Raw genomic sequence first — 23670 nt, 5'->3', positions numbered from 1 at the left:
GCTGAGGTACTCCACAAATCTGGCCTGTATTGAAGAGTGGCAAGAAGGAAGCCATTTCTGAAAAAAGCCCATGAAAAATCCTGCTTGGAATTTGCAAAAAGGCATGTGGGAGACTCCGAAAAGATGTGGCAAAAGATTCTGTGGTCCAATGAAACAAAAATGGAACTATTTGGTCTAAATGCAAAGCGTTACGTCTGGGGCAAACTCAACACAGCACATCACCCAGGAAACACCATCTCTACTGTGAAGCATGGTGGTGGCAGCATCATGTTATGGGGATGCTTTCATCAGCTGGGACTAGGGAGCTCTCCAGGGTAGAGGGCAACATGGAAGGAGCTAAATACAGGCAAGTCCTTGAGGAAAACCTGCTTCAGTCTGCAAAAGACGTAAGACTGGGACGGAGATTCACCTTTCAGCAGGACAATGACCCCCAAGCACACAGCCAAAGAGACACTGGAGTGGCTTAAAAACAAGAAAGTGAATGTCCTAGAGTGGCCCAGTCAAAGCCCGGACTTGAATCTGATTGAGAATCTGTGGCAAGACTTGAAGATTGCCGTCCACCAACGATCTCCATCCAACTTGACAGAGCTTGAACAATTTCGCCAAGAAAAATGGGCGAATATTGCACGATCCAGATGTGCAAATCTGGTAGAGACTTACCCCAGGTAGATTCAGACCAGTTCAGATAAATTCACGTGAACCTGTCAGAAAACAAATATCAATCCACACTTTTGACTTTGTATTTATTTATAATCCCAACGTGATGTGTTCCTAAAAACCACAGAGTGCTTTGTTTCACCAGTCACCTCTTCTTTCTGAGACAGCTGAGGGAGCGTTTACATCCCTTCCCTATCACTTCTGATTGGCTAGCTGTAGAAAAGGCCGCTCTTCTATTGGGTGGCCAAGACAGCCCCTGGCAAGACGCTGACTAATCTCTCAAACTTCTTTGCGCCTTTAAGGTATAATTTACATTTTAGTAAATTAGCAATTAACTTGTATTGCTTTCTTAATAAATAAACCTGACATTTAAATGCATAAATCGAATAATGTTACTAAAAAAAGACACAGTCGCTAAAGTATTAGCTGATTAGAAAAAAACATGTGGGCAATTTATTAAATTATTAGTCTGTTTTGTGATCAAGCGTGTACTTGCTGGGATAATTAATTAATTATTAATACTAATAGTACTAATAATAATAATAATAATAATAATAATAATAATAATAATAATAATAATTACTGTTTAGCATTTCAGGACAAATTTTTTTCTTTTGATGTAGCCTGCTAACCTAATTTGCTGTTTGCCATATCCCACCCTTGCCCCTGTCTGACTCACTGTGTCACCCTGAGCAAGTCGCTTCACCTCCTTGTGCTCCATCCTGAACCTGAGATGTTAAATCAACATCCTATTGCAAGTGACTCTGCGTATTATAATGCCTCCAGCAAAATCTGTAGTTACTGAACATAAGAACATAAGAACATAAGAAAGTTTACAAACGAGAGGAGGCCTTTCGGCCCATCTTGCTCGTTTGGTTGTTAGTAGCTTATTGATCCCAGAATCTCATCAAGCAGCTTCTTGAAGGATCCCAGGGTGTCGGCTTCAACAACATTACTGGGGAGTTGATTCCAGACCCTCACAATTCTCTGTGTAAAAAAGTGTCTCCTATTTTCTGTTCTGAATGCCCCTTTTTCTAAACTCCATTTGTGACCCCTGGTCCTTGTTTCTTTTTTCAGGCTGAAAAAGTCCCTTGGGTCGACACTGTCAATACCTTTTAGAATTTTGAATGCTTGAATTAGGTCGCCACGTAGTCTTCTTTGTTCAAGACTGAACAGATTCAATTCTTTTAGCCTGTCTGCATATGACATGCCTTTTAAGCCCGGAATAATTCTGGTCGCTCTTCTTTGCACTCTTTCTAGAGCAGCAATATCTTTTTTATAGCGAGGTGACCAGAACTGAACACAATATTCAAGATGAGGTCTTACTAGTGCATTGTACAGTTTTAACATTACTTCCCTTGATTTAAATTCAACACTTTTCACAATGTATCCGAGTATCTTGTTAGCCTTTTTTATAGCTTCCCCACATTGTCTAGATGAAGACATTTCTGAGTCAACAAAAACTCCTAGGTCTTTTTCATAGATTCCTTCTCCAATTTCAATATCTCCCATATGATATTTATAATGTACATTTGTATTTCCTGCGTGCAGTACCTTACACTTTTCTCTATTAAATGTCATTTGCCATGTGTCTGCCCAGTTCTGAATCTTGTCTAGATCATACTGCCGAGTCTACAAACGCAAAAGATCAGTATGTTTTGCACATTTTGTTTTCTGTTTGTTCTCCAAAGACTATCGAATACCTTTGAACTGAAAGCAATATTAGCCAATACAGTTAATCTGTACTCTGTGAATATCTCATCGGTGGCACAGGGCATTGTGAAATATCTTGAAGTTAATTTTAATAATGTCACTGGATTTGTCTCCGATAATGCCGGTTACATGATCAAGGCATAGAATTACATTCCTCGAGGTTTACTGCCAAATTCAGCGCATTCAACTTGTGGTGTCCACATAATAGCCCTTGCCAGCAATATCTGGGCAAATAATTTTCCGAAAACAGACAAGCTGATTGCAACCGTTAAAAAAAACAGCTTACCATTGCCCAAGCAGAAAACTACTTCTTAAACACCACCTGCAAGACGCAATCCAACAAGAAGGTTGTATTTTACCCATAATGTTGCCATCTGAGCCATGCATAACACAATGGGGCACTTGGTATTCTGCTGCTGACTATCATTCCAAATACATCCCTTTTTACACAGGCTTCATGGCAAAGGAAAGGCACATTTCACCAAACACTGTAGTGTTAAAACAACTGTTGAAAATCTCGACTCTCCCTAATAGCGACGTACGCCAAGGGACTGGTGGATCTGATTCAGTGGTTTGAAAGTGAGAGACAATCAAACGTATAATAAAGCATCAGAATTAATAAATACATACAGAGCAATGGACAAGAGGCACACAGCACAGACACTGCAGTAAACAAATGAAGTGTAAAAACCTGCCATGACGTTTCAGAAAAACGGACTCATCACTTCAACCCGGATCAATGCAATGCTGCCAGTGTGCGTTAATAGAATGACTAATTGAGATGATTAAAGGAATCAGGAGATTATTAATCAATAAGTGGTTTTATTAGGCAGACTACATGACCACCTTGTGGTGGGAAGAATGAAATGCAGCCTAAGAAAGCAGATTGTGTAAGACGCAGGGCCCTACAGATTAGGCGATCTGTACAACGTTGCATTATTTAAAACAATAAAATACAGACTGTAAATGTCATGGCATTGCAGTGTAGGGAAAGCATATCCACCCAAAAAAAAGCCCTCAGGGTTTCAAACCAGGATCACTGTTCCAGACAGACATCACGGGGACCCAGCTTAGGGTTAGATGAGGACAAGAGCTGTTCAATGTTTTAAAAAAAAAAAAAGTTTATAATAGAAATAAACCAAAGAAGAAAAAAAAAGATCTTGTCTTTGCAAAATTAGATACTGCTGAGACTAGCCACTCGAACGACTATACTGTAAGGACTCTGAAATACGAATTCCCAGAACACAAGATATCAGACAGCAACGTTGAGTCACACAGTTTCCCTGGTTGCTCTAATCAGCAGGAGATGGTTGAGCTTAATGTAAATACTGCACGCTCATTGGGGTTCAACAGTTACAAATCTGAAAGAACATCAAGCAAATCAGAACTTCACCAAGCAGTAATATTTGTCAATATTCCATATCTGTGATGCAACAAATTAAAACAGTTTATAGAAAACAAGGGGAACAAGCACTAGCAAGTGTGTGTCTCTCTCAGTGGGTGTCTCTCTCAGTGTACGTCTCTCTCAGCGTGCGTCTCTCTCAGTGGGTGTCTCTCAGTGTGTGTGTATGTCAGTGTGTGTGATCGAGTCTCCCACAGAGAGAGTCACCCACAGAGAGAGTCACACGCAGAGAGAGTCACCCACAGAGAGTCACCCCACAGAGAGAGTCACACGCAGAGAGAGTCACCACACAGAGATGAGTCACCCGCAGAGAGAGTCACCCACATAGAGTGTCACAGAGATGAGTCACACACACAGTGTGCGTGTGATCACTCACCACAGAGAGTCACCCACAGAGAGAGTCACACTCAGTCTCACATTGTGTGTGTCTCCTATTCACAGAGAGCACTCTCGTGTGTGTGTTTCAGTGTGTGTGTATGTCAGTGTGTGTGTCTGTGTGCGTGTCTCTCTACGTGTGTGTGTATGTCAGTGTGTGTGTCTCTCTCAGTGTGTGCGTCAGTGCGTGTCTCTCTCAGTGTGTGCGTCAGTGCGTGTCTCTCTCAGTGTGTGCGTCAGTGTGTGTCTCTCTCAGTGTGTGCGTCAGTGTGTGTCTCTCTCAGTGTGTGCGTCAGTGCGTGTCTCTCTCAGTGTGTGTATGTCAGTGTGTGTGTCTCTCAGTGTGTGTGTGTGTGTCAGTGTGTGTCTCTCTCAGTGTGTGCGTCAGTGCGTGTCTCTCTCAGTGTGTGCGTGTGCGTGTCTCTCTCAGTGTGTGTGTGTGTGTGTCTCAGTCAGTGTGTGTGTGTGTTACCAGTCCTCACACACAGTGTGTCCACACACACAGTCACACACAGTGTGTGAGAGTGTGCACGCACGCACACACAGTCACACACACAGAGAGAGTCACACACACATACAGTCACACACACAGAGAGTCACGACACAGTCACACACAGAGAGAGTCACACACACAGTCACACTCTCAGAGAGAGGTGTCACACATACAGTCACACACACAGAGAGAGGCACACACACATACAGTCACACACACAGAGAGAGTCACACACACAGTCACAGTCACTCAGTCACACATGTCGTGAGTGTGTCACACCGTCTCTCACACAGAGAGAGTATGTCACACAGACAGAGGGTGTGTGTGTGTGTCAGTGTGTGTGTGTGTGTCAGTGTCACTGTGTGTGCGTCAGTGCGTGTCTCTCTCAGTGTGTGCGTCAGTGCGTGTGTCTCTCAGTGTGTGCGTCAGTGCGTGTCTCTCTCAGTGTGTGCGTCAGTGCGTGTCTCTCTCAGTGTGTGCGTCAGTGCGTGTCTCTCTCAGTGTGTGCGTCAGTGCGTGTCTCTCTCAGTGTGTGCGTCAGTGCGTGTCTCTCTCAGTGTGTGCGTCAGTGCGTGTCTCTCTCAGTGTGTGCGTCAGTGCGTGTCTCTCTCATGTGTGTGTATGGTGTGTGTGTCTCTCTCAGTGTGTAAGGGTCCGCACAGAGAGTCACGCACACACAGTCACACACACAGAAGAGACAGTCACACACACGCAGTCACGCAAACAGATAGAGGGGTGTGCGTGTGTGTGTCAGTGTGTGTGTCTCTCTCAGTGTGTCGTCAGTGTGCGTGTCTCTCTCAGTGTGTGCGTGTGCGTGTCAGTGTGTGTGTGTGCGTCAGTGTCAGTGTGTCTGTGTGTGTGTCAGTGTGTGTGTCTCTCAGTGTGTGTGTCAGTGTGTGTCTCTCTCAGTGTGTGTCAGTGTGTCTGTCTCTCTGTGTGTGTGTGTCAGTGTGTGTGTCTCTCTCTGTGTGTGTGTGTGTGTGTCTTTGTTAGAGAGAGTCACACACGCATACAGTCACACACACAGAGAGAGTCACACCACTGCACAACACAGTCACACCAGAGAGATGTCACATCACATTGTCACACACAGAGAGAGGCACACACATACAGTCACGCACACAGATAGAGGTCACACACAGTCATACAGTACACACCAAGAGAGAGTCACACACTGTCAACAGTACACACCACAGAGTCGTGTCACTGTCAGTCAACACAACAGTCACACACATTGTGTGCGTGTATGTCAGTGTGTGTCTCTCTCAGTGTGTGCGTATGTCAGTGTGTGTGTGTCAGTGTGTGTGCCACAGTCACACACAGAGAGTCACACACACATACAGCACACACACAGAGAGTCACGTCACACAGTCACGCACAGAGATTGTAGTCACACACGCAGTCACAACCGGTGTGTGTGTGTGTGTGTGTGTGTGTGTGTATGTCAGTGTGTGTGTCTCTCTCCGTGTGTGTGTATGTCAGTGTGTGTGTCTCTCTCAGTGTGTGCGTGTGTGTGTCTGTCTGTGTTTTCAAGAATTAATAACAGTGTATAACATTTACAACTCACCAGAATCTTATCTTCAAACCTGTTACTTTTGAGTTGAAGTTTGATGCGCTGAATGACCTTGATTGAAGATTTATCCAAAACTTTCTTCACGCTGTCTGTAAATCAAACAAAAAAAAATCAAGATTCAATTCTGTTAACATGAAGAGTTTAGAAACTTGATTTCCCAGAAGCCTTGGTTAGCAGCTAAAGAGGTCAAATAAACGGAAAACTGAAAGTTTGGCATTTCAGTTAAAAAGAGGAAGAGGTTTCTACAGTATCAACAAATCACAAGCCTGTCTGATTTATTTAAAGAACAGTCTACCACAAGCACCTGTTTACAATTTGAAACCCTTTCTACAGTAAAAGCACAGCACAGTGTCGTAAAGAGAAGATAATGAAGCAGCCCCCTTCTCAAAGTTTCGAGAATGGATTTTAAAGAAGACTTGGTTAGCACTACTTTAGTTAATTCTCAGAGTCTCTGCGGGGCTAATCCCTTGGGTATTAAAACCCAATCAGGGGAAATTAAACAATGTGGAGCCGAGCCGTTTAAATCGAATGAGCGAGAGGATTGCGGAGATTAATTACTCAGCCTTTGTTAACAAGCCAATTAGGAGCAATTTGAGGAGATTGCTCCCATCGATTCCAGTTACTGCTGTCAGTCCATTTATCAGGCGCTGGACAAAAAAATAGGAACTTAAGAACATTCCTGAACGAGAGGCGATCAGAACTCGTCCGGTTCCGAGCAGCTGATTGATCTCAGAACTTTGTCAAGTCGGGTCGTAAAGGATCCCAGTGATTCAGCATCAGCAACCATTCTGTGTAGCACTTAACGCACTGGTTCAGGTTAAACCATACCAAATATTTTAAAGACTTCAATTAAGCCCCTAATTCTTCTCTGTTGTAAAGACTGATTCACCTGCCATAGCACTGTCAATAGGGTGTTCACCATCAATCATTCAATCAATTTTATTTTTATATAGTGCCTTTCAACGACAGGTCGCCACAGAGCGCTTTACAGGGATAAAAGCAATACACATTCCATAAACAACAAGCAGTAAATAAAAACAAAAATAATAATAGATACAAAAAGGGTAAAACATTAGGATATAGAAACTATAATATAACAATGTGTTTTCAATCTAGTTTTATCTAGATGAAAGTGCCAGGCTATAGAAATGGGTTTCAGTCTAGGGTTGAATGCATCGGCTGAAGATGCTTCTCTAATTGCGAGCGGTCCTAGTTGTTCCATAATTTTGGTGCCATATAACTAAAAGATCTACCAACCTGAGGTGTTTTATTTATTTTTATTTTTTTTTCTGGTAATAGGTACAGGCAGTAAGCCAGCATCCAGTGATCGGAGCAGGCGATCATAGGGTTCCAAAAGATCTTTGAGGTATGGCGGAGCGAGACCATTTATAGAGTTTAAGTTAAGAGCAGCACCTTAAAATCTATTCTAAAACTAACAGAGATCCAGAACAAGGATGTAGCGCAGGGGGGATCTGCTCTTGCCTCGAGCATTCTAGCAGCAGCATTTTGTAGAAGTTGGTGCTAGTCCCAAAGAAAAGACCATTGAAATAATCAATCCTAGAAGCTAGGGCTGATTCACCTGCCATAGCACTGTCAGTAGGGTGTAAACCATGGGACTGATTCACCTGCCATAGCACTGTCAATAGGGTGTAAACCATGGGACAGATTCACCTGCCATAGCACTGTCAATAGGGTGTAAACCATGGGACAGATTCACCTGCTATAGCACTGTCAGCAGCACGCCATGGGACTTATCCACCTGCCATAGCACTGTCAATAGGGTGTACACCATGGGACTGATTCACCTGCCATAGCACTGTCAATAGGGTGTACACCATGGGACTGATTCACCTGCCATAGCACTGTCAACAGGGTGTACACCATGGGACTGATTCACCTGCCATAGCACTGTCAATAGGGTGTAAACCATGGGACTGATTCACCTGCCATAGCACTGTCAATAGGGTGTACACCATGGGACTGATTCACCTGCCATAGCACTGTCAACAGGGTGTAAACCATGGGACTGATTCACCTGCCATAGCACTGTCAATAGGGTGTAAACCATGGGACTGATTCACCTGCCATAGCACTGTCAATAGGGTGTAAACCATGGGACAGATTCACCTGCTATAGCACTGTCAGCAGCACGCCATGGGACTTATCCACCTGCCATAGCACTGTCAACAGGGTGTCCACCATGGGACTGTCATTTTTTTATTCAGTCTGGGATACGCAAGGAAGGAATCACCTGCCAACCGATCGCTCTATCAAAGTCTGTCTCAAACAGGGCGGTGCAATTTTCTTTTAGTGTATTACAAAACAAACAACAACCCAACCTGACACCTCAATTCCTGGCTTTCTCTGTCACGAAGCAACTCGGAATCCCTGAACAGATCATCGTCTCAAATACTGAAACATTTTTGTCACACACACACACACACACACACACACACACACACACACACACACACACACATATATATATATACAGAGAGAGAGAGAGAGAGAGAGAGAGAGAGAGAGAGAGAGAGTCAGAAGTACACGTCTTTGGCCTTGCTCTATATTAATTATTGATACAGTATATGACTAATATATCCAGGAGATATATTTTTCCATGTACTGAACAGACACATATACAGATACAATGCTTCTACATATAAAACGCTAAACAGTTTGAAATGTAAATAAACACGTTATCAATTGCATACCATTTCAACATAGACTCAAACACACGGTTCCGCAGTATATATATTTTTCCCATACAGTCGCGTAACCATTGAAATATTCCCGACAACAACAATAATAATATCAATATTAATACTAATAAAACAATAACTTACCTAGCACCTCCCTAGTCACCTCCGCGTAGGGTTTACTGCATGCCATAACGCCAAATTCACGGAGACCGGCTGGAAATACCACCAATTAAACTACAAATCTCCTGCTGAATTTGGGCTGAGCTGCACATAATAATCGGACCAGAAATCAATAAATACCGCGACTGATTTTATAAAGATACTAACTAACAATGCAATATATCATACAGGCATATGCTGTTGGGTCGAGTATTTATTATTATTATTATTATTATTATTATTATTATTATTATTATTATTATTATTATTTAAAATTTAAAAATTTAAAAGAAAAAAAAAATGCTTGAAATGTAATAAATCTAATGCGTTTTAATTAAGTCTAGTGCTATCATTATCGACCTCGACCAAAAAATAATCCTGCCCGTCTATATTCTGTATTTAAAAGCGAAAAATGAAATGCATAAGAGGGCTGTATAATTACACTATACGCTCATGTAATTAAGTCCCTGCTAATCTGTATTCCCTAGCACATTTTTAATACCCGGTCTAACGCAGTGCAATCTTGATATCATTTCATAGCACACTCTGGTGTACAGTACCTCTCTATCGGCAATGCTACAATCAATGCTAAGGTAATTCTGTCTAGTGTAATTTAATAGCGCATTGCCGGTGTATCGGTTTTAATGTGCATGGCTGTGTGTGCGTGTGTGTGTGTGGGTGGGTGTGTGTAAGTGTTGGGTTTGCTAGAGATGCTCTTTTAGTACAGTGCGCCTGACGAAATTTAAGCCGGTAGCATTTTTTTATTTATTTTTTTTGCAAAGATGTCGCAGCGTGCATGATCCGTTCCCCTGGGCACCCGTACCCCACCCCACCCCACCCCTCCCCCTCCCCTCCCCTCCCCTCCCCCTTTTTTGTTTGCATTAAGAAACTGGTTGCTCCAATGCAGACCCCCATTGGATAACCTATAGACAGGCGAGAGCCAACATGGTGGGCAGTGGCCGGCAGTTTCATGACGTTCAGAGTGTTTCGGTCGAGTTGACATTTCTAAAGCGTTTCTGGTTTTTAAGTTCTCTCTATCGCCACAATAAGAAACAAAACAAAAAACGTTTTTATTTTTTACAGTGACTCAGTTTTGGTGCTGACAAATTTAAACGCAGCAACAAAGCATGATTACACCTAAATATATCTCGAGAACCTGTCTGTCTGTGTGTCTGTCTGACCCTGACTGTGTCTCTCTGTCTGACAGTCTGTCTGTGTGTCTGTCTGACCCTGACTGTGTCTGTCTGTCTGACAGTCTGTCTGTGTGTCTGTCTGACCCTGTCTGTGTCTATCTGTCTGACAGTCTGTCTGTGTGTCTGTCTGACCCTGACTGTGTCTATCTGTCTGACAGTCTGTCTGTCTGTCTGACCCTGACTGTGTCTATCTGACAGTCTCTCTGTGTGTCTGTCTGTCTGACACTGTCTGTGTCTGTCTGACACTGTCTGTCTGTCTATCTGACCCTGTCTGTGTCTGTCTGTCTGATTTACATTTTAAATATATCTCCAGGACCACTGGTCTTTCTATTTGTCTGACACTGTGTGTCTGACTCTGTCTGTGTCTATCTGTCTGACACTGTCTGTCTGTCTGTCTGTGTCTATCTGTCTGACAATCTATCTGTGTGTCTGTTTGTCTGTCTGACTAATATTTTAAATATATCTCGAGAACCACTGCTCCAATTGTGACGAAACTTGACAAGAACCTTCTTTAGCATGTTATTGAGAGTATCAGAAAGGGGGGGGGGGGGGCGCTCACATTTTGGAAAGAGCTTTGAAACACACTTTAAAGTTAGAAGTGTGAAAAGTTGTCAGGATTTTAACAATGAAAAGAAATATGACAGGTACTTTGTTTAACCTTTAAGCTGGGCATTGGAAAGTGCCCCCTCCCATTTGGCAGGACAGAGAACAAAAGAAGAGAGAAAGACCGGCTGACTAGGGAGAAAGTTGGAATCAGTGGAAGAAAAAATATGAGACAAGGGGTGCTTTGTTAGCCCAAAATCAATAACTGAAAACGCCATTATAGGCCATGTCTCCATTGGAACCTATTAGCAGCTACACTTATAATATCTCTGAGAGTGTAGAGTTGCACTCAGAGTGTCAGCGACAAACCATTTGAATCGTAAACCACAACAGCTTCTGTTAAAACACGAAACAGCTTAATATCAGGGTTTTATGTGTTTTTAAATTAGATTGAATGAGTTATAATACGTTTAAGTGTTCGATGGCTGCCTGTAATCAGGTTGAGAGCGACACAGCAGAGCAAGAGAATGAAACCCATTCTCAACACGATCAGAGGGAGCCAGCAAACATTATTTCTCCTGCCATCATTCGTAACTATTAAACACTCAATAGTGCTGAATTACTAGTACTAAACTAAACTAAACTTCAATTGAATGATGAATGTTTCACGAGGGCTCTTTCTTAAGGTCTTTAATTCAGTGACAAACTTTTAGGCAACACATTCTCAACACAATCAGAGGGAGCCAGCGAACATACATTATCAACTCTAGTTCAGGGAGTTTAGTTGAGTTTAGGCTGCTTTCACACTTTGTGTCCATATTTGGTTGTGAGGTTTATATATATATATCTATATCTATATATCTATATATATATATCTATATATATATATATATATATATATATATATATATATATAGATAGATATATATACATATATCTTATAAAACACACAGACTCACACACACACACAGACTGACACATGCAAACAGACACAGACTGACGCACGCAGGCACACACACAGGCACACAGACACACACACACACACACACACACACAGTGATTTTAAGCTGCATCATTGCAGAAGCTCAGAGCTCAAGTTTCAAGCCCTAGTTACAGGAAACGCTGCTGAGACGTTTTTTTTGTTGTTTTTTCTTTTTTTTTTTAAATAGACATGCGAACGGAAATGCAGTCATGTACCAAAAGCATTGCTGCTGGGTTGAGTACCAGCTGTAGAGGAACTGCACAAGAAACACAGGCTACTTTCGAATCTTAAGTGATTGTAGCCAACAAAATGATTCTGCAAATTCCACACACACATCTATGCACCACATTGGTCTCAAGTGTGTAGTATTGCATGCATTTTTATTTTAACACGATATATGGTTCTACAGTGGGCTAAAGAAATCACTGCTCTCCGGCTTTGCTTATCAGACAGTGTTGCACTTCCTTAGAAACTGTGTTTCAAGTTCTGGGTGAACTACTATATCACAAGATCCACTGAGCAAACAAATAAACTCACAGAAGAAGAAACAGACTCTTCCAATATCTCTCACACACATATCACTGATGAAGGCATTCGCAGAAACGCTGCTCTGCTGCTTGACTCTCTCAGTTTTTCTAGTCTTTGTCTGTGCCGAGTTTTGGATTGAAGTTGTGGCTGAAGTTTTGGATGAACTCCCTATAGCACAGCACTGTAATACCAAAGACAAACATTTTGCATCACCACCCTATAGAATGTTTTGAATGGAACCTCCTGGATAATATTACGTTCACATAATGAATTACATGCGGCTTTGTAATTTTCCATATACTTAATGAAAAACTGACAAATTGAAGCATTTCGTAAATCTACAATACTATACCTGTTACTACAATACTACAAATCTATATCTACTATTACAGCTTCCTGTACACTTGTGTGATACCATTGTGTAGCTTCTTCGATTACATGATTAATAAAATATCTAAATGATGTTCATATAGTCTTAAAAAAATATATATACATCCCAATCCTAAAATTGTAGGTGATGCAAAACCCTTGGCCGTAGCTATAGGGTTGGACGATATAAAACCCTATGGAAGGTCATTGTCAATATTTTTGCACACAAGTGTATATTGGTCAGAACTGTAAAACCTTTTTTTTAACCATATATGGATATCTCTTTAAAAAAAGAAAGAAGAAACGGAAACTCTAAACATGTCATGCAAGTGTTTTGTGGTTTTAACTCAGCTTAAGACACACATTTTGACCAATACCCTCCACAAAATGACCGTTCTCTCCCCAACACAGCAAACCACCTCCTGTCAATCTTACCTTATATGTATTGACTTGACTTTACAGCCCTCACATTTCTATTATAAAAAGCTGCAAACAGGATGTGAAACGTGTACTTGATGGGTACTAGTAATGTTTCCTTTTTAATGTCAGTTTTGATACTGACTAAACAAAGTGCTTTTTTTCTTTATAGTATAAAATAAGAATTATAAAGTTGTTTCGTCTCTTACAAAACAATTGAGATATTCAAAGCATTACAAACTCTAAAAGGTATTGTCGACCCCAGGGAACTTTTCTGACCTGAAAAAAGAAACAAGGACCAGGGCTCACAAGTGGAGATTAGATAAAGGGGCATTCAGAACAGAAAATAGGAGGCACTTTTTTACACAGAGAATCATGAGGGTCTGGAATCAACTCCCCAGTAATGTTGTTGAAGCTGACACCCTGGGATCCTTCAAGAAGCTGCTTGATGAGATTCTGGGATCAATAAGCTACTAACAACCAAACGAGCAAGATGGGCCGAATGGCCTCCTCTCGTTTGTAAACTGTCTTATGTCCTTATATTCTAAAATGAAAAAAAAAAAACATCAGCATAGCAGTTTTATTTGTGCGCAACATGGTTCCCACATAATGCAAACATGCACTCAAATCTGATAATTAAAAACTTTGCTTTATATATATAGTTACATTTTACATGAAAATCAACCCAATAATTAAAAAAATAATAATCATGTTCTTGTGTCAGCAATCACTTTAATTGCATTAAACGAAATTGTTAAGCACCTCCATTCACTCACTGTGTGGTCAAATACCTTGAAGCTCACGATATTAATTGGTTTTGTTTAGTAATTAGGGCGGCGGCTTTAAATGCCCTTCGGCTAGCCCGTTCTTTCCCCCTCACCCCCTGGTTATCCAGTTCGACTGTTTACGTGATTATTTGATATATTTTAATAATCGCAAATATGTTAAGCCCAAGTGCCGCGTACAGCTCTGCCTCGGCGGGGTCGACTGACGGGCTCCAACGCTGCCTGGTCACTCTCCTGTGGGTAGCGCTTATCACTCCAGCCCGAGGATCCAAGGCCGGCGCCGTGGTGGTGGAATGCGAGGAGGAGTACGTGGAAGTTCGTATTCCGAGACAACTCATCACGTCTCCAATTAAAGTGCTCGGTCAGGCTTGTGTTATATATCTTTGTGCGTGTATTTTGTTGGTTTTTTAGGGATGCACCGAAACCAGGATTCTGCCCGGCTAACTATTTCGGATTCATCCCTAGTTTTAAGGAGTTTAGGGCAGGGCTTCTCAAACTGGGTCCTGGGGACCCCTTGCTGTGGATGCTGGCTTTCATGCCAACCGAGCTCTCATTTACTGAACCAGACCCTTAATTGAACTGATAATTGCTTAATTAAACATTTTGTATTTGTTTTCAGCTTTTGCATTTATAAATAACTTGAACTGCAACTGTAAGAGCTGAAAACATGTAGAAAAATGTTTAAGCAAATTATCAATTATCATAAGCGCCCATTCCGGGTTTGACTACAGTATCTGTTCTGCAAGAGAGAATTTAAATACAAACTACAGCTCCTGGCTCGTCTGTGCAACCGCAGTACCGGTGAGAGGTGATGGGAACTGCGGTCCTGAGCTTGGCTTTGAGGGCTGGTAAGGTGATTGCTTGGTGGTTAGGCTCTTACTGTATATACCTATGTTCCCACCATGCATTGTAATGAAGTCTTGGGATAAATTTGAACAGGAATAAAGCTATATAAAGTAATTGTTTAAAGATTGAGAAAAAAAAATTGCATTGACACTTGAGCGACTTTTGTCAAACGACTGACATGTATTTAAAACAGTCAAATCCTACATGTAAATAAAGCCTTGCTTTTGTTTTAGTAAGTCGCGTCGCCCATGTTGTGTTTACAGATGAGCACGGCTATGCCCTGAACGCCCACAGAATCGCTACAAAGTGCGGCTACACCCTGTCTTCAGGCTGGGACGACACCCTGGTCTTCAGAACCACCTACTACAGCTGCTATGTGCATGAACAGGTGACTTGCGGCACGCTGGCGCCATCCGCTCCATTCCTCTAGGGTTACACTGCTATGTTAAAGTGGCTAACCAGTGTTAAATAGTTCTTGATGGCTTTATAAAAGCTATTTTGTTGTTATAGCAACAGTATCGCTGCTCTCCTTTTATAAAGGAATGCTAACTGAGGCTTGTTGGGGTGAGTTTGACCTACAGCACAATGTGATGAATGAGGCTCCAGATGGAGCGACAGCTACTTCTCATCTGGACTGTGTAATAGCGTTCCTCTTTAAAATAATTCTCATAAAAATTCTGGGGGTCTAGGTGAATCGTGTGACTGCAGCACAGAAAGCAGGCCCAGAGGACACCCTTTAGTTAGAAGGAAGGAGATGCTACAAAAACGTGTAGATTGGGCTATGCGGCCACGCCGTTTCTGATGAATTGTTGCGATCCTTTCAGACTCTACTTCATACAAAATACTTTCCTCAAGCCGGGAGGGAAAGAGATGGGTATTGCTTAACAATGGCAAATGAATGCATTTCTGCATGTTTCTGTTCCCTGCCAGAGGAATGGTTGGTTCAGCTTTGTGCTGCAGATAGAGGGCGCTCTCTTGCCAGTGACGTGCCGCCGCGGGTCAGGGCTGAGCCCAGAGACTGATGGCAACGTAAACATCTGGGCGGTTGCCAAGACAACGGCGAGAAACATCTGGGGAGCCGTGAACGTAACATTCACAGCATCACCAACCGCAGAGAGAGAGGTGGGGCGGTTTAGAAGAGTGCTGGCCAAGGCTTTCTCCTGCCTCGTACTAGCTCTAACATTATCGCTGGTCCTTCCCCTTTTAAAGGAGTGCTAACCATCTCTTAAAATCCATCTTTTTAAAATTCAGGAGATTCCAGTAATGGTTACTGATGTGAACATCTTGCCTGTCAACTTCAGGCTGAAGACCACAGGTGAAGACTGAGCTGATATGTGGAGCGGTTCTTGAGATCCTAGGTCTAGAACTTCCATTGCAAAGGAAGAAACGAAGAGTCGAGCAGCAGACTAGCGTTTCTGCTAACGCCTTCATCAGTGTGTGTGAGATATTGGAAGTGTCTTCTGCTGTTTGAGGGGATCTTGTGAAACCTTGCTTCACAGCCACCTGAACGCTGAATAAAGAACTACAGCTCCCATCATCCCTCACTGATACTGTGGGTTCAGTGGCATGCTGGGAGCTGTAGTTCTAATTGTGTTTCCGGTGTGTAAGCAGTGGAGTATTCTTCTCTCTTTCCCTCCTCCCCAGGTCCCCCTGCGGTCAGGTTTGTGACCCCAGATGCAGGACTCTGGGAGATAAAGACTGAGTTACCCAGGGTGACAGAGTTCCTGAGCCACGGGCTGCGGTGTGGGGCTGACGGGATCTCTGAATCCGAATGCATCCGCCTGGGCTGTGCCTTCGACTCTGTGCACCACAGCCCCCCCTGCTTCTATAAATACACAGGTCAGCCCAGGGTCCCAACTGCTCTGTGTTTAGCTGGTCCCAGGGGGTAGGTGATGAGGAAACTCCTTTTTAAAAGCACAGAATCTAGTCTTTTTATATGTTCAAGTGTTTTAGATCCTCCTACTTCACCTGGGCTATTTCATGCATTTATAACGCATGTTACAAAAAAGTGATTCCTGCAATCTGTTCTAAACTTGGAACACTGTCTCAGTGCTAACCAAGATCAGAGACAGAAACACAGCACCAAGGGAAACCAGAAAATAAATCTATACTGAAATAAATGTAAATTTTATTGAATCTTTTCATGCATTTTTTTTTTTTGGGGGGGGGGGGGGGGGGGGGGGGGGGGGGGGGGGGGGGGGGGGGGGGGGGGGGGGGGGGGGGGGGGATTAAATTTTTAAATACAAAATTCAAAGAAACAACAACCCTGATATTGCAAAAGTGTATTGGAAGCCATTAGTACAGTACTATTTCATGTTGGATTTTGAAATGTCGCTGTTCAATTTGTCAGTTTTTTGCTAAGCATATGGAAAACCACAAAGCAGTATGTAATTCAATATGTTGACCTAACATTGTTCAGCAGGTTTCATTTGACTTTATGAAGCAAAATTAATTTTATATAGAGGGTGATGCAAAGCTTTCCCCAAGAGCTGCACATGGGGACACATGGAAGATGCAAATATATGATAACCCCTCTCTTTCCAGGCTGCTCTCGGTCGGGTCACTTTGTCATCCTGGTCAACAGCAGCTCCACGACCCCGCCCCTTCGACTGACATCTGCACGCGTGTCACAGGGTCAGGGGGCACAGTGCCAGCCCAAGTGGATGACCTCTGACCTGGCAGTGTTCCACTTCCCGGTCCGTGATTGTGGGAGTGGGAAACTGGTAAAACTGGTCTGTTTGTAAAGAATCCATACCTGTGAGGTGAGGGACTGACAGACCAGCGCCGGCGCTAGGATTTACTGGACCCTGATGCAAGACTGCGAATATAATCTATCTTTATCGCACGTCTGCATCTCAAAACTTTGCCCATAGTACAAATTCATTCAGTACAACTCCAAGCAACAAAAATCAAACACAATTAACAAATTTAATATCCCAAGAGCATGTAGTTTAAATATTGAACTTGTCATCAGTTGGTATCGCATCTGCCAGCAGAGCGATCTCATAACCTTAACACTTCCCTACTGCCACAGCGCTCTCTCTGTGTCCTGCCTCCAGATCGATAATTTGTTGGCTTGTGTTTTTGACAGTCCACCAATACTACCTTGCTACAGTCTATTTTATTAATACTAGTCAATTTTAGACTGCGTCTAATATGCAGTGGGGACCCCAGCCCCAACGCTGGCCCTGGTCCAGACAGACAGCACTGGAGAGCAAAGTGTATCTATATCCTCTACCTATGGATCCAGCCGACTATCGGATTGCAGGTTTAGATGTCGTACGTCAATACAGTATGATCACCTGTGTGTTTTTGTATCTTCTTTATTGGGTGTTGAATTCAGTTTGTAGCGAACTGTCTCCTGTAAGAGATGGAGATTGCTTGTAAATTTATCCCTCTCCCCTTTTGGCTCACTCAGTTAATTGGAGACTAAATCCTGTACAAGGTTAATTCTCGCTCCTCTTCACCCACTAGCCTCTCTTCTGTTTACAAGAGCTGTAATCCTGCATGAGGATTTATTCTTCTCTTCCAAGCGCATGAGACTTATTAACTGAGATGGATTATCTAATGAAATCTCCAACTTTTCACCTTTTCAACTCATGCCATGTCCCCTCTACCTATCCTCTCCCCTCCATCCTTTCTTCAGCACGAGACTCAATGCTGTACAAGGTAACAAATCCCCACCACCACATCTCTCTGCAGATCATAGGAGTCTCGATCCTGTATGAAGGAATTCATTTTCTCCTCCCTCCCCTTTCTTGGCTAAAGGGACACTTGATCCTGTGAGACGATCCTGTTTTTGAAGTAATGCATTCTCCTCTCCCCAGCTCGTAGGAGACTCTGTCCTGTACGAGACAGAGATCGTTGCTGATCGGGATCTGGTGACTGCGCTGAGCTACGCTATCAGTCGTGACAGTGGGTTCCGGCTGCGTGTGCGCTGTGTGTATCAGGCGAGCGGGGACGCCAGACTGGAGACCATCGTCAACCCCCCACCCGCCTTCAAACCCATCTCTGAACTGGGAACCGTGAGGCTGGAGCTACGCATCGCAAAAGGCAGGTCAAGCACAGTCGCTGACACTCGGAATATCCATTGCATTATTGCTGCGAATCAAGGCTTCCTTAATTCTAGCCTCCTTATTGGCTATTAACATTCTTTTCCCCTCCCCTTTTAAAGCATTTTTTTTTTTTTTTAAATCCATTCTCTTGCCTCCTATTGGCACTAGCAAATTCACCCTCCAGAGTGCTGTCCAAGTCTCTCGCCCCTATGTGTGTGTCTTCTCCCCAGACAGCTCCTTCTCTTCCTGGGTTTCCCTCTCGGAGTTTCCCTTGGTGCGGGTGCTTTTGGACCCTGTCTTTGTGGAGGTCCGAATTCTCGACAGAGAGGACCCCAGTCTTGAGCTGCTATTGGACAACTGCTGGGCGACCTCCGACCCCAAACCAGGGCAAGGGGCACAGTGGCCGCTACTGAGGGACAGGTGACCGACTTTTCTCTCCTGTAGTATTAATACCAATAGGCTGCAGTGATAAAAAAAATTCACTTGGTGGCGCCAAAGCCTTGGAAACATTAGCATAGTTTTATATTCCTTTAAATGTCCTGTTAATCTTTCTAGATGGCTTGTACTTTTATATTGCAATGTCAAACCTGTCTGTCTGCAGCTTTAATGAAACTCGCAGTGGTGTACAAAGTGTGGGGCACCCCCCGTAAGGGGGGGGGGGGGGGGGGGTGACCTAAAGAGGCAGTTATATAAAAAAAAAAAAATTAAGGATAGATCTTATCAAATACATACATGACAGCTAATTAGTCCATGTTCTTATCTTTCAAATTAGCTGTTGGCTATCGCTCTCTAGGGGAATCATGTGTTAAGTGTCTGTGAAACTGCAGTGAACCTAGCTGAAATGCGGCTTTAATGTTGTGGGAGATGTAACCCAAAAAAAGTACTGATTTTATTAATACCTCCATGTTCAACACGTCGGGTCGATTTTGCAGTGTAGCAGTGACTTGGTCCGCATCAAGTGGACTTAAATGCGGTCTAGCAAATCCTGCAGATCTGTACTATGTGTGATTGCTAATCCTGAGAATTGGTTAGCTGACCTGAACTGGCAAGACTGCCTTTATTTACTATGGCGCGGGCATCCTCCCCCCCCACCCCACCACCACCCTCCATCCGAATTATTCCCCTTTTTGTATGCAATATGCGCAGTGCATAATAACAGGTGTGCATTGAAAAGTGCAATAGAAAAATGAAACCAAACTCGTCGGACACTTTGTTCTTCAATCATACACTACACTGGTAGTGTATTTAAACTACCAGATACAGTTGTCTAAAAAATGAATAATTGCCTAATTCAGTGAGTCAGCACTAAGGTACATTCTATCATTGCGTAGTACAATTGAGGATTTTTCTGTGACTGAGTGAACCTTACTGAACCAAATGGTTCAGACTGATTCAAACCGCTTCACTGCACTAGAAGAATGTGGTAAACGCACAAAGAAGGAATTGTATTGTTGTCAAACTGAACATGATTGTGGGACACTTCTTTCCTGTATTCTGTATCTTTTTTTTTTTACACACTTGCGAGAAGGTGCCCGTTTCTGAGTGACAACTACCAGACAGTGCTGCACGAAGTCACAGTGAAAACAGACTTGAAGTTCCCCTCGCACAACAAGAGATTTGAGTTGAAAACATTCACCTTCGTCAACCAGACCAATGGCATCCCCTTCAACTGGCAGGTGAGACTTGATCCAGTCTACAATCCCCCTCCCAGTTTCCTGCTATGAGACTACTATCTCCTCTCTAAACTAATAGAAGTGAATCTGTCCGGCAGACCCCCTTTCCTGTTCTCATGCTGCAAGACTACTGAATGGATGTCATATTTAAGTACGTGTATTTTTCAATGCATTTTGTTCTATATCCACAGTTGTATATCCACTGCAGTGCAGTTCTCTGTTCACCAGCAGGAGATCTGAGCTGCCAAACTAACTGCAGCAGTTCAAGTAAGTGCAGAGTAGCCCTTCCCTTCACCTCACCCACCCAGTAGTGCCTCCTGGAGGTGAACACCTCCCTGCCCAGCACACTGGGCCACTCTGCTGATCCCTCCCCTGTGAATCGCACTTGTGAGCTGTCCTGTGCAGCACTGTAAATACTATTTGGCATTTAAGAGTTTACACAGTTGTCATAAATGGCAAATGTGGGTACTGCCTTTCTCAACAAGGATATCAGTAACAATGACTGGTTTATTGCCCTAAAGTATGTTTGGGGAATTCAAGGACGTGTTGTAGACTAGTTATTCTTGCCTATTAGAACATCGTTTACAAATGAGAGGAGGCTATTCGGCCCATCTTGCTTGTCTGGTTGTTGGTTAGTATTGTTATCCAAGGAAATTCGTTAACAGGCCCAAACAAAGGTTTGGATTAAACTTTTACCAATTCTGTATTTATACTGAGTTATGATAACCTGAGCTTGAGTGCTGTATTTCTTTCACACAGGGTTGAGAAGACGAAGATTATCAAAGAGATCTCGCAGCCAAGAGGGTTCAGTTGTAGTGTCATCGCGAGGCTCGATAAGATTCGTCCGCTCCACTCATCGCCGTAGCAACCACAGAACGACACGCTCCCAGCTCGACCACAGGCCAGGTAAGCAATCTTAACCCTCGCTGGCAGGGACACTGGGTACAGTTTGGCAATATTGGGACAAGTCTAACACTTAACATTTTGTTAATTGTTAGTTTTAATATATTAAAGACCAACAAACTAATAAATAGATAAATTCAGTTTTTTTTTTCTCTCAATAAATTGTTTTAATTGTTTTTTTTTTTTCCCCTAGCTCTGTCAGTCCGAAGGGTCAGTGCACTTCCCATAGTGTCTGTGTCATTGCTGGGGGTCAGCGTGGCCATCTTTGGAATGCAACTCGCACTGGGATGTTGGCGAAAAAGACACAACGTAACGTCTCAACTGTGTTCCTAATAAAAAAAAAAAAAGAAAACAAAAACAAACTCCTGTCTCATTAATGGCTTTCAAATCCATTCTAAAAGATTAAACTGTTGCGTTTTATAGACTTATCAATTTTATATAATTTCTCTCCCTAGTATGAAAAGCTACATACTCCTCGTACACCAGCCAGGATTTAAGATTCTCAAACCAAATGCAGTAGGGATTAAAGGACATGCATGTACATGGATTAGGGAGTGGTTAACATGTAGAAAACAAAGTACTGATTAGAGGAGAAACCTCAGAATGGAGTGTGGTAACCAGTGGAGCACCACAGGGATCAATATTAGGTCCTCTGCTATTCCTAACCTACATTGACTTAGATTCTGGTATAGTAAGCAAACTTGTTAAATGCCTTGTCAGATGACACAAATAGAAGTGGCAAACACTGTTGCAACAGCAAAGGTCTCTTCAAAATGATCTAGACAAGATTCAGAACTGGGCAGACACATGGCAAATGATTTTTAATAGAGAAAAGTGTAAGGTACTGCATGCAGGAAATAAATGGGCATTATAAATACCATATGGGAGATACTGAAGAAGGAATCTATGAAAAATACTTCATCTAAACAATGTGGGGAAACTATAAAAAAAAAAAGTTTGAATATATTGTGAAAAGTTAAAACTGTACAAAGCATTAGTAAGACCTCATCTTGAATATTGTGTTCTGGTCATCTCACAACAAAAAGGATATCGCTGCTCTAGAAAGAGTGCAAAGAAGAGCGACCAGAATTATTCCGGGTTTAAAAGGCATGTCATATGCAGACAGGCTAAAAGAATTGAATCTGTTCAGTCTTGAACCAAGAAAACGATGCGCCGATCTGATTCAAGCATTCAAAATACTAAAAGGTATTTGACAATGTCGACCCAAGGGACTTTTGACTTGAAAAAAGAAACAAGGATCAGGGGTCACAAATGGAGATTAGACAAAGGGGCATTCAAAACAGAAAATAGGAGGCACTTTTTTACACAGAGAATCGTGAGGGTCTGGAACCAACTCCCCAGTAATGTTGTTGAAGCTGACACCCTGGGATCCTTCAAGAAGCTGCTACTACAATTTTGCCGTTTGTATCTCTTAGACATTTTACCTTCTCTTTGAAAGCTCTCTTGCTGTTATAATATTGGGAAAAACTTTCTGGAATTGGTTTTAGCCCCCTTAGCAATGTTCATTTCTATCTCTCTCGTGGCCTTTCTAACTTCCTTTTTGATTTGTGTTTGCAGTTCCGTGTACCTTTATCTTGGTCCCTTTTAAACGCTCTGTAAAGTGCCTTTTTTTCCTCTGATTTTTAATTGATCTATTAAACCATTTTGTTTTAGATTTTGATTTGTCTCCTTTTGGGATGTAATTGCTTTGCGCCTCTAGTACTACATTTTTTAAAAACAGCCATCCTTTTTCCATGAATGTTTTCTCTACAACCAGCACAGTACCTGTTTAGTTTGAACCATTGTGTCTGTTTGTTTTGTTTTGTGTACCAGTCTCTTGTTTTTGTTTCAATATTTATGAAAAAATTAAAAGAGCGCATGTGAGACTCACCTGTAGTACCTGGCTTATGTATTTATTTCCTGGTCTGTGGCCTCGCCACTCGACCATCCTGTCACAGGCTTTGATAATGTAAATGTCAAATACACCTGCAGGAAAAGGAGGAGGACAAAAAAACGAATCTTTCAACCTCTACCGTTTATTTCTGATGTTAATTAGTTTCACTTTGACGATTCTCTGGAACAGGTTGCACTTTGGACAGTAACAGTAAAGATTATTATCAGCTAATCAAACAGTTCAGACACAGAGAGAGGTGGCTGACTGAACGTCCATTGAAAACAATTTCCAAAGGACATTTTGTTGAAACATTTTTCTAAAGTGTAAAGCGTGTATCGGCACAGCTGTGTAGAATACAGAGTTGTTTAGGTAACTAGTTCCAGTACCAAGTTACTTGAAAATAGGTCGAAA

The 23670-nt window shown here is 42.5% G+C and overlaps 2 protein-coding genes across 6 annotated transcripts in view; one reads left to right on the top strand and one right to left on the bottom strand.

The window, feature by feature from the left end:
• carmil3 (capping protein regulator and myosin 1 linker 3) overlaps nt 1–9779 on the bottom strand; it is a 51795-nt gene extending 42016 nt beyond the window's left edge. For 2 of the 5 annotated variants that reach the window (XM_041236795.1, XM_041236793.1), the window contains exons 1-2: nt 9057–9779; nt 6208–6302 (exon numbers count right to left, since the gene is read on the bottom strand). In XM_041236795.1, the coding sequence (XP_041092729.1) occupies nt 6208–6302; nt 9057–9102 (141 nt within the window). In that variant the 5' untranslated portion in view covers nt 9103–9779. The remainder of the gene's footprint in view (nt 1–6207; nt 6303–9056) is intronic. The other 3 variants (XM_041236790.1, XM_041236791.1, XM_041236792.1) reach the window with 2 other exon arrangements.
• Nucleotides 9780–13870: 4091 nt separating this feature from the next.
• LOC121305190 (zona pellucida sperm-binding protein 4-like) lies at nt 13871–18911 on the top strand. The gene is made up of 7 exons (XM_041236733.1): nt 13871–14249; nt 14998–15122; nt 15665–15820; nt 15986–16049; nt 16346–16573; nt 17279–17457; nt 18562–18911. Exons 1-7 carry the CDS (start codon nt 14045–14047, stop codon nt 18880–18882), a joined length of 1278 nt encoding a protein of 425 aa, XP_041092667.1. The 5' UTR covers nt 13871–14044; the 3' UTR covers nt 18883–18911.
• The last annotated feature ends 4759 nt before the right edge of the window (nt 18912–23670 follow it).

Source organism: Polyodon spathula, chromosome 42 (genome assembly GCF_017654505.1).
Source record: "Polyodon spathula isolate WHYD16114869_AA chromosome 42, ASM1765450v1, whole genome shotgun sequence".
NCBI lineage: Eukaryota > Metazoa > Chordata > Actinopteri > Acipenseriformes > Polyodontidae > Polyodon > Polyodon spathula.
This window is presented reverse-complemented; position numbering and strand designations above follow the sequence as displayed.